This window comes from Taeniopygia guttata, chromosome 5 (assembly GCF_048771995.1).
Source record: "Taeniopygia guttata chromosome 5, bTaeGut7.mat, whole genome shotgun sequence".
Taxonomy (NCBI): Eukaryota; Metazoa; Chordata; class Aves; order Passeriformes; family Estrildidae; genus Taeniopygia; species Taeniopygia guttata.
Window position 1 is genome coordinate 22,126,261 of NC_133030.1, and position 13,426 is coordinate 22,139,686.

The 13,426-nt window shown below is 43.6% G+C and overlaps 1 protein-coding gene across 1 annotated transcript; it reads right to left on the bottom strand.

The window, feature by feature from the left end:
- Positions 1-8,530: 8,530 nt before the first annotated feature.
- Positions 8,531-13,030, bottom strand: COMMD9 (COMM domain containing 9). Its single transcript, NM_001245259.1, is given in 6 exon segments — positions 8,531-9,488; positions 10,309-10,412; positions 11,639-11,673; positions 12,342-12,481; positions 12,723-12,848; positions 12,928-13,030. Coding segments are annotated over 6 exon segments (597 nt in total). The 5' UTR covers positions 12,979-13,030; the 3' UTR covers positions 8,531-9,347.
- Between the last annotated feature and the right edge of the window lie 396 nt (positions 13,031-13,426).

Below are 13,426 nucleotides of genomic sequence, written 5' to 3' on the forward strand. Positions count from 1 at the left end.
AAATCTGTATTTCTATTTTAGTTAGAATGGCTGAAGACCCCTTCACTGTTCCCTGCATCTGCTTCATCTCAGGTTTATTTGAGTAATACGTCATTCCTCCACCCATGAGACATCCCTGGTACCTGCAGGCTCTGCAGACCTCCTAAAGGCCTGCTGAGGCTGTACTGTCTCCCAGGGCACATTTATTCTGTACCAGGTCCTATAGTAAATGCCTGGAAATCAGCATTTAAAACAAAAATAAAAAACCAAAACACCCTAGGCAAAAGGGACCTTAGATGTGAAAATGGAATTAATGTCAGTGAATCAATCAGAATCATCCAGGCTTGGTTCAGTCCCTTCCCCACTCTTTATGCACATGAGCTTCATACAGCAGGGACTTTAAATACATGGAACTTACTTCCTGTGCCCATTCATCTGCCCACTCACAGCTACATGAGAGACAAGATGCTACTGGAGAGGTGGAGCAAGGAAAGGGGGGTACACAGGGAAATCATCTGGATAGTTGCCGATTTACATGGAAGGTCTGAAATTGAGACAAAGCAAAGGGCTGGTCTAAAAAAACAAACAGATGGGCTGGTCATTCCCTGTGGCCTTTATTCACAGTTTGCTTCTGAAGCCTTTCACATGAATGAGGTAGAAGGGCACCCTGTTAAAGTGGGTCAGGGAGAGGTGAAGAGCTGCAATCAGCTATAAAGCCCAGCAGGATGCAATTCCTTTGAAGAGCAGTTGTGATAGTGATTTAGGTCCAGGAGTTGAACCCCATTGTATTTTCAAAGGCGTATGGTACTGTGATCCTTAGGAACTTGAGAGAGAGAGAGAAATTCTGCAAAACACTCTTTTCTTTGTAAGTAGCAGAAAATCATTTCAGCCTTCTCTGTCATAGGGACCAATACTCCAGTATTGACGTCTTTATCTTGACAGAATGCTCAGTAGACATGTAGGTTCCTTTACCTACACACTGCAAGAGGCTTAATACCAAGTGGATCAGTTAGTTTTTCTGTCAGCACCACAAGAGGTGTAACGTAGCTTTTTACCTGCTGGGCAGAAGTCAGGGGTAAAGTGAGATATTCAGAGACACTGGTAGAGACCAGCACTCAGCTCCAAAGGCTGCATTCCCAGGCTTCACTCTCACCCCCACCCAGGCTGCCTGTTTTAAGGTTTATTGTGGTCCCAGAGGTGACATAAAGGCTCCAGGTCTGCTGTAAAAGCCAAACTCAGTCCCACTACCCAGGGTTGGACATGCTGTTGAGCCTGGAGAGCTGCAGCTGCCCTGTTTCTGCAGCCAAGGAGCTGTGAAAAGTTTGATTTCTTGTAGGGCATGCAGAGCTCTCAGCAAAACCAGGCTGTGCTCCAGAGTTGCACCAGTGCCTGCTGTTAGAACAGCCCTATGCTAGAGGGTACTTCTTCCCCAGAGCACTGCTGATGTGAGTAGGCTGCCTGTACTTAAGAATAAATATGATTAATGATCAGTGTGTTGAGTTTGTATGCAGAGATTGTCCCCAAAGATTTTCCCCCTCTAGAGGAATACCAATTAATTGAATTTCATCACCTGAAAGTCAAGTTCATTTTCAGTTACTCGAAGGCTTCATGGCTCTCTTCACCATTTCAACAAAGGACAGTCTGTGTAATTTTTTTTTTTTTAATTTTGGTGCTTTTCATTTATTACTGAATTTTTGAAATAGGTTGCTGGTCTTTCACTGCCAGAGTGTAATCCACTGTGGAGTGGAGAATGACAGTGTGTATGATACAGAATGATATAAGGAAATTGAATTATAGAGGAAGAAGAAATTCTAAGCAAAAATACCATGACAATTGCTTCTCTTGGGAGAAACTGTACTGAGATCCCTTCTGACACTGCTGATTAGATGGGCTTAGGGGGAGGGTTATCAGAAATATCTGAAGTTCCAAAGTAAGTATTCCACACCTCTGAAAATTGGACCATTTCTCTGTGAGCTGCCACTGGTGACACAATCCACCCATTAAACTGCATAGATCAGCCTTGCTTATCTAGGAAAAGATAAGACCACTGGTGTGTCAGGCAACTGGATATCTGATCCTGAAATGACTACAGTATTTTGGTGATGCATTAACACCAGGAGACATAATCCTTGGTGTTACTGATGGAGTACCAGTGGCAGAGTCAGTCTCCTGTACAGGGCTATGAAGAAAAAGTCTCTGCCTCACACAATGTGCAGTCTGGAGAAGTGTGTAAACCAAAAGGTGGAATGAAGGTTCACCTTGATTAGATTTCTTGCTTAGCTGTTTTATTGTTTTGAAAGCACAGGAAAGGGGTTTTATTTTTTACTTGCCTAAGGACAAGGGGAAAATATGGCCAGCTTTCATTTTGTTTAAAAGATCTTTGCTTTATTGAAAACTATGTTACCACACCCACAAGGGAGTGGTGTAAGTGTCTATTTCAGTGCCTTTAATATTAGCCAGAACTTCCAAGACAGCACCAAAGGGAGAAATGAGGTCACTGGAAAGCAATGGCAAGAAATTGTAAATAGGATTGCTTACGGGGCTTATGTGGTAGATGGGAGTGATAGTGATGTTTGAAGTTTACCATCTGTGCCCAAGAAAAAGAAAACATCCTGAGATGCAGATGGCCAAGTACACTTTGATGCTGTTCTTTTCAGAGAGAAAAAACAGTAGTTTCTAAATGCAGTTCTCTTAACTTTCAGTTATACAGTACAGTAAAGACATGCTTTGTGTTTCTTTGATTTCAGTATGATCTGCTAATTGTTTATTTGTCATCAGACACAAAAAACCTATCAGTTCTCTGTTGAGATCCAGTTCAAACTTTCTAGACTTTCTACTGTTCTGGCTTAATAGAATGTGGAATAATATTGGCTGACACTAGTGGATTGAAAAAAAAAGAAAACATTTAAAAGTAGGGGTCATGCCTCTGTGTAGGTATGAAAATAAGATAAATGCAGAAACAGGCTTGGGAATGAGGCCCCAATGCCTAAATGCCACCCTGCACTAAGGAACCAGAATACTTCAGACAGTGGGTAACTTACTGATTCTGGTCATAAATCTGCAGGGAGCTTTATGTGGGTTGAGCCCTGCCACTGTGTGGAGTAGAGATACAACCTGGGGAGCCTTGCTGACTTGTACAGAGATTTGTTTGGAAGTGAAGATGCCGTTTGCCTCAAGACTTACTGATACAGAAAGTGTGTTTGAACACCCTGGGCCTACACTCACTGATACAGCTGTAAAGAAATCAGCATTTCCAGTTAGCCCTGTCAGTGCAAAGCATTGGTATGCTGCAATCATCTCATCCAGGTTTCTTATCACTTCCTTTCAGCACAGTGCAGAATGTCAAAGCAAACCTGATTTTTTTTTTTTCCCTAAGAAAATACGGGCCCACTGCAAGGTCCAGATTTTCAGTGTAGAGTTCCTCCTGCATGTTATTTACAAGGCTGAGTTATAGCCCTTTAAATTACAAACAAAAGTACTGGCCAACTCCAGCTAACAGCTCTGATGGATGCTATTATATTTCTGCTGCTAGTTGGCACTCAGCCCTCGCTATCTCATCAGCATAAAGGGATGCTGTCAACATGACAAATTGTGTCTTCCTTAGCGGGGGGGGGAAGCCGTACCTACTATTGTTCCAAAGCAGCCTTTACAAGAACAGTGACTAGAAGAGAGTGAGGATGAAAGCAGGGTACTATTTCACTGCCTCTCTTCTGTGTGTTTACTGTGCATATTTGACAGCGCTGTGTGGTGTGTCAGTGTTGCTAGTGTGCATTGGCACTTCCCTTCCCAGAGTGGCAAGATGATGCCTCCTGGGAGGAGGGGGTGCAGAAAGGTCAGCCAGGGGAGGGAATGCTTTCATCCCCGGCCTTGTGTTAACAGCAGCAGCAAAAATGAGTGAAAAAGCAACAAGAGAATTTGTATATATATTGCACACGATGCCATTGTGCTTCTTGCACTAAGTTGTTTTCTAACATGCTTGGGAAAGAAGGAATTCTCCCTCTCCCCCCATTTCCTTCTCCAGACATGATTTTTACAGTGTGGCGCTCACCACTATTTAAAGACAAATCTATGCAAAACTCACATTGTCTGAGAGAGGCCAGTTTGGAAACATTCAAAGTTGTCCTCATTCCTTTAAATGCAACATTGTTCTTACCCTTGTAAGTGCCTAAGCTCTCCCTGGAGGACCATGCATCCAACCTGGCAAAAAGAAGGGAGAGTTCCTCCTTCTTGGTGTTTAAAATGACTGGCACAGTCCAGAGAACTGTCAGCTACTTCCATCTCTGCCAGCTTCCCCTAAAATGTGCTCAGCTGCCTCAACCTGCAGCTGTGGGAGCAGTTGGGAGACCTGTTGCTGAGCAGTGAATAATATCCCCCTTCCATTCTGGTGCTGTTTGGACTCCAGCAGCCATAGATTTACTCCCAGATTCTGAGGACAGCCCAGAATGCTGTGTCCTGCCGAGAAACTGAGGAGGGAAGAGAAATGGCAGACCGAGTTCGCCATCTCCTGGAGAAAAAAAAATTTGCGCTTTCAGGAGTATTTCTTTTGTTGTGGCATCCTTTGATTCTCACTATGCTGTCATTCACACCGAGACGGTCAGGTGCTGTTCTGAGCCGAGCCGGGCCAGCAGTACCAGTTTAGAAGGTTGGACATACTCAGCTAAGTGGTTAATTTATGTCAAATTCTCTCAGTGCCATTTAGGCTTGAGTGTTTTAGCAAAGTAGGAAGACTGTAAATCTAGGCTCATGTTCTTGTTCTCTGTTAAGTTTAGCCTGGTTATTTGGAAAAAGTTCTTTGTCCAGAGGGTTGCTGGGCACTGGAACAGGCTCCCCAGGGGAAGTGGTCATGCACAGAGTTGAAGGAGCATTTGGACCGCTGTCAAGCTCATAGCGGGATTGCTGGAGCTGTCCTGTGCAGGGTCAGAAGTTGGACTCCATGACCCTTGTGGGTCACTTCCAACTTGGGATATTCCATGATTTTGTCTTTCCTGAAGGCCATGTTACAGGCTTAGGAAGCTTGTGAGCTCTGACCCTGTTGTGGTCCCTCCTATGCCTGTGATACTCAGTAAAATACACCAGCAAATTGTCACAGGGTGGGTGTGCTGCGTTGGTATTTTTGTCATGTATTTCATGGGTACTTCAGCAGCAGCACTGTCAGTGGCAAAACTCACAGGGACTAATAAGTCCAGAAAAGAGGTTTATAAAGCATCAAGCAGCAACAGTCAGATTCTTATGTGCTTAAAAAGGCAAGGGCTGTTTGGCCACTGATCCTTACAGTGAGGCTTCTAGTGCATACCTATGATTTTTTTGAGTGTAACTGAAAAACTCAAGACCTTTAGCACATTCTCATCAGCCTTCCCATAAGTGTGTCCCTGCTGTAGTTTGTGAGGTTTAATTGGTGGTGATAGTGCAAGCAGGGGCCAGATGAATGTGAATCATGAGAGCAGATGGAAACGCTGGGCAGGATGAGCACATACTGATGGGAGGGTGAACCAATGTCCTGCATTGTAATGACCCAGGGCTGCGCTGGTGCAGTGATACTGGAGACTAAAGTACATAATCTTAACCAAGTTACACCTTGGAGAAGTCAGTTAATAAGGCAGGCCCAAACATCACAAGCATTATTAATCTCTTACATTAAAAACAGAGCAAAAATCAGCAACTACCTGCACAGCATTTGTGCAGATGGGGGGAAAATACATGAGAGTTTGTGTAATTACTGTGTCATGGACTAAAGTTTCTGACTAAGGGGTCAAAATGTTAGAAAAGGGTCTGGGGAGGTGGCATGCTTCAAGTGCTGCCACTCTACAGCCCAGTGAGATGAATCTTTTAAGGGTATATAAAAAAGGGGTTATGACTCAGAATAACCACAGTTATAAAACAGCTGAGGAAATTACACCACTAGGTATGTTGTTCCTAGTACCAAACACTGAGATTAAACTGGACTGTTGTGGCTTTTAAGAGAGATGTTCATTTAACAAGAGAACTATCTCAGATCAGTCTCTTGATCCCAAAATGCCTTCTTCAATCCTGATTTGGGCAGGTGGCCCCATCTATATTGTTAAAGAAACTTTATTATATCCAGTGAAAATTAGATAGCAAAAAATAGAAACTAACATTTTTAACTTAGGTAGAAACAATTCTAAACCACACTACTAGTAACAAAATAACTTGTTCAAAGTGAAACAGTAAGACCCCAGTTATAAACAAAGCAAAAACTTTGTATAGATGTTAGTTTCAGAAGAGCTTGAATATATAAATTTCATGTATTAAACTCAAAACTAAAATATAGAGTAATTATTATATTTTTACCAAACCATCATGAGTCTTAGAAGATCTTCTACTGTTTTAAACCAGTGTTTAAAGATCAGTAATTGAAGTAGAAGCTAGGAATCTTAAAGGCGTTTTCTTTCTAAGTTTTTCTTGCTCTCAATCACACCTGCACAATTTTTAGTCTGAACACCTTAAAGTGCACATTTTCTTGCAATAAAAGGTAGCATTGTTTGTATTGTTTTGAATAATACAAAGTAGGCTTTAATGTTTGTAATGCTTTTTCAAAACTTTGACACAGATTCAACACAATGTCTGATTGTTGAAATCACAATTTGAATTTAACTTGCATACTGTGTTTTACAAATAAATTTATCACTGTTTTGCTTACTGTAACTGAATTATCACCATTAACAAGTACACATGTAGAAAATGAATTTTCTATGTCTCAAACACTGGAATGAGGACGGAGCTTTTAAGCTCCACTTCACAATGAAGGCTTGTGGTTTCCTGGCAGGAGTTCATTCAGGTGATTCACATACTATGACAGTTCATTCTTTAGTAATGTCCTTGGACAGTCCTCCAGAAACACTTGTGGTGATGACCCCATTCAAGGGAGATGCAAACAGTTAAGTGAAGAATGGCCAGTGCAATTCTGAAAGGCACAGAATTTAGAGCTTACAAGGCTTAGTCATTATTGCAGAGAGACTTTACTGCTTAAATAGCATGGAAAAATGGAAAGGCAAGAAAGAAGTAAGCAAAAGAGGACACTGTTGGCACAGTAACAAACTGGTAACAGAGCAGAGATGAATACATCATCTTTTAGGCTAGCCCTATCAAATAGCAGCAATATGTGGAGGGAAGATGAAAATCTAACTCATTTTAAGAGAGCAGTAATTTTATGAGGAAGATCACATATGATTGCCTGCAGTAGCAGGCAATTTATTCTCTTCCTGTGTAGCAGTCTCCATAAAAAGGACTTTATTGTGAAGTTCTCCTGCTGTCTGGGTAATGATAGTCCTACTCAGCCTCTTTTGTTTTATATACCTTTTTCTGAGCAGTCTCAGCTCTTCTGGCTAAGGAGGCAAGAGTCCACAATAAAATACCTAACAATTTAGGCAAATATTTGAAGGCAAGCTCTCACAGCATCCTAAATATTTGGCTAGAAAATACCAGTGTCGTCTTGCAGAATGACTTGACATCTACCCCTTGAAGTCACCAGATGCTTGGCATATCTCTGGTCCAGTGGGCACACTCCTTTTTGTTAAGACTCCACAAGCAACTTTTAGCTATCTGCAGAAAGCTCCACTCCACCACCAGAAAAGCTTTTTCAGTTTTAAAAAAAATCTTACTTTACAACTATTCTATAGCTGTGTAATTGTTTTACATGAGAATAACAGTTCTTCGTTGCATTGGACCCTACATTTTGACTACAACTTCAGTATTTACCTCAAGGATTTCCTCTGTTTTGACTTCCTCAGCTCCTCTAACACTACAGTACTTCATCCTGAATTATATACCTCCTCAGTGATTCTTACCTTCTAAAACACTACTGTATAAACTATCTGTTTTTATGTTTTTTTTAGGCTAGGCTGTAAAGGCAACAAAATTTCCTCAAACTGAAGTACTCTGTTAAGAGATGTTTTTAAACTTGAATCTTACAGAACATATTTGCAAATATCCATCTCCTCCATTGAGATGTACCAGTTTGCCTTGATACCATACTAAACATTATAATCTTTGCTCAAGACATTAACAAGGGACTTGACACAGTTCATCTTGATGCATGAGCTGCATTTCACCATTATCTTTTAAAGGCACAGCCTTCACTTACACTTATGCTCTAGCCTGAATTTTGGGGAGATATGTAGAATTAATTTACAAAGTTCTTGTGGTTTATGCATACTTGTTAAATGATTTTGTGTTTCCAAACACAACAAACAATGATTTGTGTCTTGAAGGAGAGCCCAGTATTGTAGGGAAGGTTGAATTTTGCCATAAATACATTTGGATACAGACTTCTACAGAAGCTCATCAGAAAGAAGAATCACCTCTAATATTATATAGAGGTGATGCCCATGGAAAAAGGTGCCCTGAAACTGTATTACAATGAAGAGAAGGAAGTTTAAAACATTAATCAATTTGAATAGGAAACATAAGATCCTTCTTCAGCAATAAACATGAACATCCATTAAACCAGCCTAGAAACTTGGCACCATCACAAAGAGGCTGAGGTAACCGAGGACAACATCTTTTTCAGACTGAAAAGGATTCACAAAATCAATTAGGAGTTCATTCTTTAATTAAATGAAGATTTACACAAACAACAGAACACTCTGAAGAAGTACAGGCACATATTGCCACAGAGGGGTTTCCTACAGCGCAGAAAACAGCCTTCAATTGTTTTTTCTCCCAGTTTGGTTTTTGTGCAGCAAAGACAAAGCCCTGAGTCCAATAAACCCCAAACATGAATTACCTGAACTCCTTTTTTACTTTTCAAACAGAAGGAGGAAATTAGTTCTGCTAAAGATGTTCAGAACAGTCATTTTGCAAATGGTGCTATGAAGCTGATCAGAAGGGAATGTGTTGTAGCATAACTGCCCTATTTCAGTACATCATCCTGTAATAACAATCTGTGTGCTTCATTGAGAGGGAGAGAGTGCTACATCCAGCAAGAACCTCAGTACATGCACATCCCAGAGAGAAGCAGCCTCCTTTTGTTGGAAGGCAGCCCATTACCCAGCTTGAGCCTTTCAGATTCTCATTTCAGGACAGAGATAGAACTTGCTTCATTGGCTGCAGCTATTTGCTGTTTCCAGTTATGACCCTTGTAATTAAGCCAGGCTCTGAGCCCTGAAATCCTCTTCTGAAACAGTGAACAGCTTTTGTTCAACAACATAATAGGAAACCATTTTTTGGCATCCAACCAAATGAGTATTTGAGTGTTAGCTTTTGAAAAGCCATCTCATTAATTCAAGAAAGAAACCTCTTTAGTTTTTTTTTGCTGAAACAGACAACTGTTACACTAGGCTGCAACTTGTGACAGCTGTAGGTAGAGAATACTTCCCTTCTTTGCTGCTGGAATCCATGCCCTTGAGCATTCATTTGTTTGCAACAGCAGAAAGTTGGTCCCGAATCCTTCCCAGGCCTTCTAACATAGTGTCCAGGGTTTCTTTGCTCAGTTCCACAGTCAGTGCAGAAACAACAGGATTATTTCCACATAAGGCAGCATCTTCCTGAATCTTAAAGTAGGAATGCAGATGTTAGTTGTATGAAAAATTCATTTATGTGTTTTTCCAGAGCCACTACAAAAGTCAGCACTTAATACATAGATTAAACAAAACGGTCTGAATTTGGAATCCAGCTCCATCCTGAAGAACCATGGCAGATTTTCTAAGCTGTGCCTCACTAGTGAAGCGCACTCCCATTGACAGAGTGCAAGTGAGCATCTACTGCCATGAGTATTGGGATATTTTGAAGATAGCTGTGGCAGGAAGCCACATCTGTATCAAAAGCATCTCAGCAGATACCACATAGATACCACATTAACCCCAACCCCCCGGCCAGAAATCAGATTTTAATTCCTCCTCTGAATCCCACTCATCTGATTTTTATTGGTTGGGGGGATCCAAAACTCTGCAGAACACAGGCAGAAAGTTAGGTATACTCCCCAAATGATAGATGTAGCCAGTGAAGGAAGTTATTAGCAATCTCAAGTAATTTCCCAACTAATGAAGTCAGCTAAACTTGCTGATGGAGTTCTTAGAATTTAAGGATGGTGGCTTCATGATTTATCTTCTTTTTTTCCTGTAGAAAACAATGGTGACTAGGAACAAACATGGTGACTTCTCACACCCTCATGCACACAAAACTTCTGTGCAAGAGAGCTTTCATCAGAGAAACCACTTCCATGCTCTGTGGCATTTCAGGTATCATCTCTGAGAAAGTCTAATGGCCCACCAGGCACGAGACAAGCACCAGATGCCTCTCTGAACTGGTTTTCCCTAGCAAGTACTGTGTTGGACTTCATTATTTCAGTCCTTTCACAGCCACTGCCATTACCTTTAACTGCAGCAGGCAGGTAGGGACTGCCATTCTTACGATGCTGTCTGAAGATGTCTTGATGTCCACCCTCCAGTCCATGTCCACCAGCCGAGGCAGGGAGACTGGGGGATTAAAAAATGGCTCTGTTAGGCTAAGCAGCACATGATGATACCAGACCCTGCAACCTGACTACCACCATGCATAGGTCTTTCCACTGGGAAAGCATACAAGTGCCCTGGGAAGCATACAAGTTTGGTTCCTACTATGTGGTTTCCCATCATTTTACTCTGGAATAAGCCAGTCTGTGAAGACCTCCTCATGACTCTGGAAGGGCAAAAAGAGTTCTCCCATCATTACATGCAATGATAGTTCAGTGCAAGAAGCAGAGGTAAATTACCAAAGCAGCTGGAAGAAGGAGAGCAGTAAGATGTCTTCTCCACATCTTTATGCCCTGCCTTGCTGCCTGCTACGCTCAACTAGCGTTTCATCATGAGTTGCTCTGGCACCTGCATGCTTATTATTCTGCTCTGAAACTGGTGAGAAAGCCCTCAGGAAAGCTCGTAAAATCTAGCAATATAAAACATGTTATTTCAAGTTCCCCAATCAAAGCATCCTGCAGTACACCAAATGTACTGACAAACTGCAATCTTCACATGCTTTAAAAATATTTCAAATATCATCCGAATTACATGCAGCCTAACAGAACCATTTAACAGGTGCAATAACTGACATCAGAAGCTCAGCTGGAGACCTCTTGGGCCCAGCCAAGGAAAGAAAGACCGGTCTCACTTGGCTGCTAAGAAAAGAGCTGTCTCAGTAGACAATTGCAGCCTGTCTGGATTCTGCCTATTATAAGATGCTTAGTGTCTTCCTCAGGGGCTGATTGCCAGCCTTCCTACTGACTACAGACACTCAAGTCGCTTCCTCTCTGCGCTTTATTGTCGAACTGAATTTTTTTTCTGTCTGGGGAAAGGCTCTCTCTCCCTGCTCCTGCTGCTTCCTTGCACAGAGCTCCAGGGGGCAGTGCACAACTGGCTGCCTTGCTCCTGCTTTTGGAACAAATTCCAGTTCACAGTCTGTTAGGGCCAGCACTTGGCAGCATTTGCAACAACACAAAATACATCTGTTAAGCTTTGTATGTTAATTTGCAAAGACTGATTGCTGGTGGCTTGGGAGGGGCAGGAAACCATTCACTTTTTTATGTTAACACAGATCAGTCTGTTGGAATGTCTGCCTCGGACCACTGCCTCGGTCCCTATGCAATGCATGTCAGATACTTCATAAATACAATACTAAGGTAATCCATTATTTCCTAGCACACAATCTCATTCCTGAGATTACTACTTACTCTGACTGGCTTGTGCTTCATTCCTCCAAGCAGAGCTGTGAAAAAATGGAGAAAACAGTATCAACAGTGCTTTGAGGAAAAAAAAAAAAAAAAAAAAAGGTAAGCATTTAGATGGCTTATCCCTGACTGAAGGGTCAGCAGAAGTAAGCAGGAGACAGAGACTGCCTGTGTTACTGAGTGCCATGGAAAGGCTGGGACTGTTGGTTGGTAATGGCAGGCAAACTGGTAACCAGCCATGGGTTCTTCTGGAAGGGCAGCTCATTTAAAGCCCACACCTTCCTCCCTGGTTTTATTAAAGCAATGGGCTCCAAGCATTGAGATGTGCAAGCAGAACTACCCTCCTCTGCCACCACCTCATGTATGCTCTATCACATACAGTGCTGCTGCACCTGAGCCACGGTAACAAGTGGATGGATATCTGGATACTACCTAGATCTTCTAGAGCTGAAATCCAGCCTTCTAAGTTTTATCATCAACAGTAGCATTTTTTCACCACACAGCTGTTAAAATAAAAGGGGCTTTGCATCGGGAATGTGGCCCACATCCATTTCAGAAGTCATGAGAAAACTCTGTGTTCCCATGGCTGTGTTTTATTGGCCATTTACAGAAACAAGACTCATGTTGTCAACTATTCACGTATCAAACCACATACACAGGCTTTAAATCTTCAGCTGGAAGCAAATGGCAGGTGGATAGCACTTACATATTCTCCAAGATTATCTTAGTCAAGAGGTTTTTCAGATTTTGGTGGAAGTTTTCTGGGAAGAGACAGAGGATGTCTTCTGCACTGGTCAAGCCGCGGTACACCACGTGCCTGGTGAGCTTGTGCAAAGCAGACACCAGCTGTCAGGAGGCGAGAGAAGGGGCTGGGTTGAAAAGCATCACATACAGTATAGGACGGGCCTTTTAGCCAGGAGACAAAGGTTATGCTGCGAGACTCACACTGGACAGTGTTAGCAGGATGGGGCCGAGCTCCACACCGCGCCCCGGCTCGCAGCCTCGGCCCGTTCCCTTCTGCCGCGGGCGAGGGTCGCTGCAGCCCCGCACCCTCCCGAGGCCCCGCTCGTTCCCCGCCCGGCCCTACCTGCTCCGCTTCCTCGGCGCTGACGGCGAGCCCGGGGCAGGCGCGCTGCGCCAGCGGGCCGAGCGCGGCGGGCGCGCTGGAGAAGCTCTCCTGGCACAGCTGCCGCACCGCGTCCTTGGACGGCGCCTGGCGGGGAGCAAAGCGGGGGCGCTCAGCCGCGGCCCGGCAGCGGCGGCTCCGCGCCCCGCGGCCCGGCCCCGCTCACCTTCAGCAGGATCTGCAGCACCGCGAAGTCCCCGTCCCGCAGCGCCGCCATCTTGGCGCCGGCAGCGCCGCCGCGCTCCGCCCGCCGCCATCACGGGCCCGTCACCGGGGCGGGGCCGGGGACACGGACAGGACGGGGACACGGACAGGGAAGCTCTCGGTCTGCGGTCCTGCCCCTGCCTCTCCACCCGGGGCGTTTTCTGCTCTCAGTGCAAAACTCTGCTGTGGAATTTTGCTGTAAACGCGCTACTTTCAGCCTGCGGGAACGGGAAGTGAAGGATCTACCGCAGCGATACGGACCGTCGCCTTTGCAAGCTGTCTTTCACTTTTTAAGGGATTTAAATAAGTCTTCTTTGTAAGAGAGAACGTCCTCTCTTTGCTTTGTGTGGCTTCCAGCACATCTGGATCCGGGGCATCACTAATCTATGGTCTTTCCCCATCACTGCCTCTGTCACATCCCATCCTTATTTCCATCTCCCTTGGTTTGTAAGCAGAATATT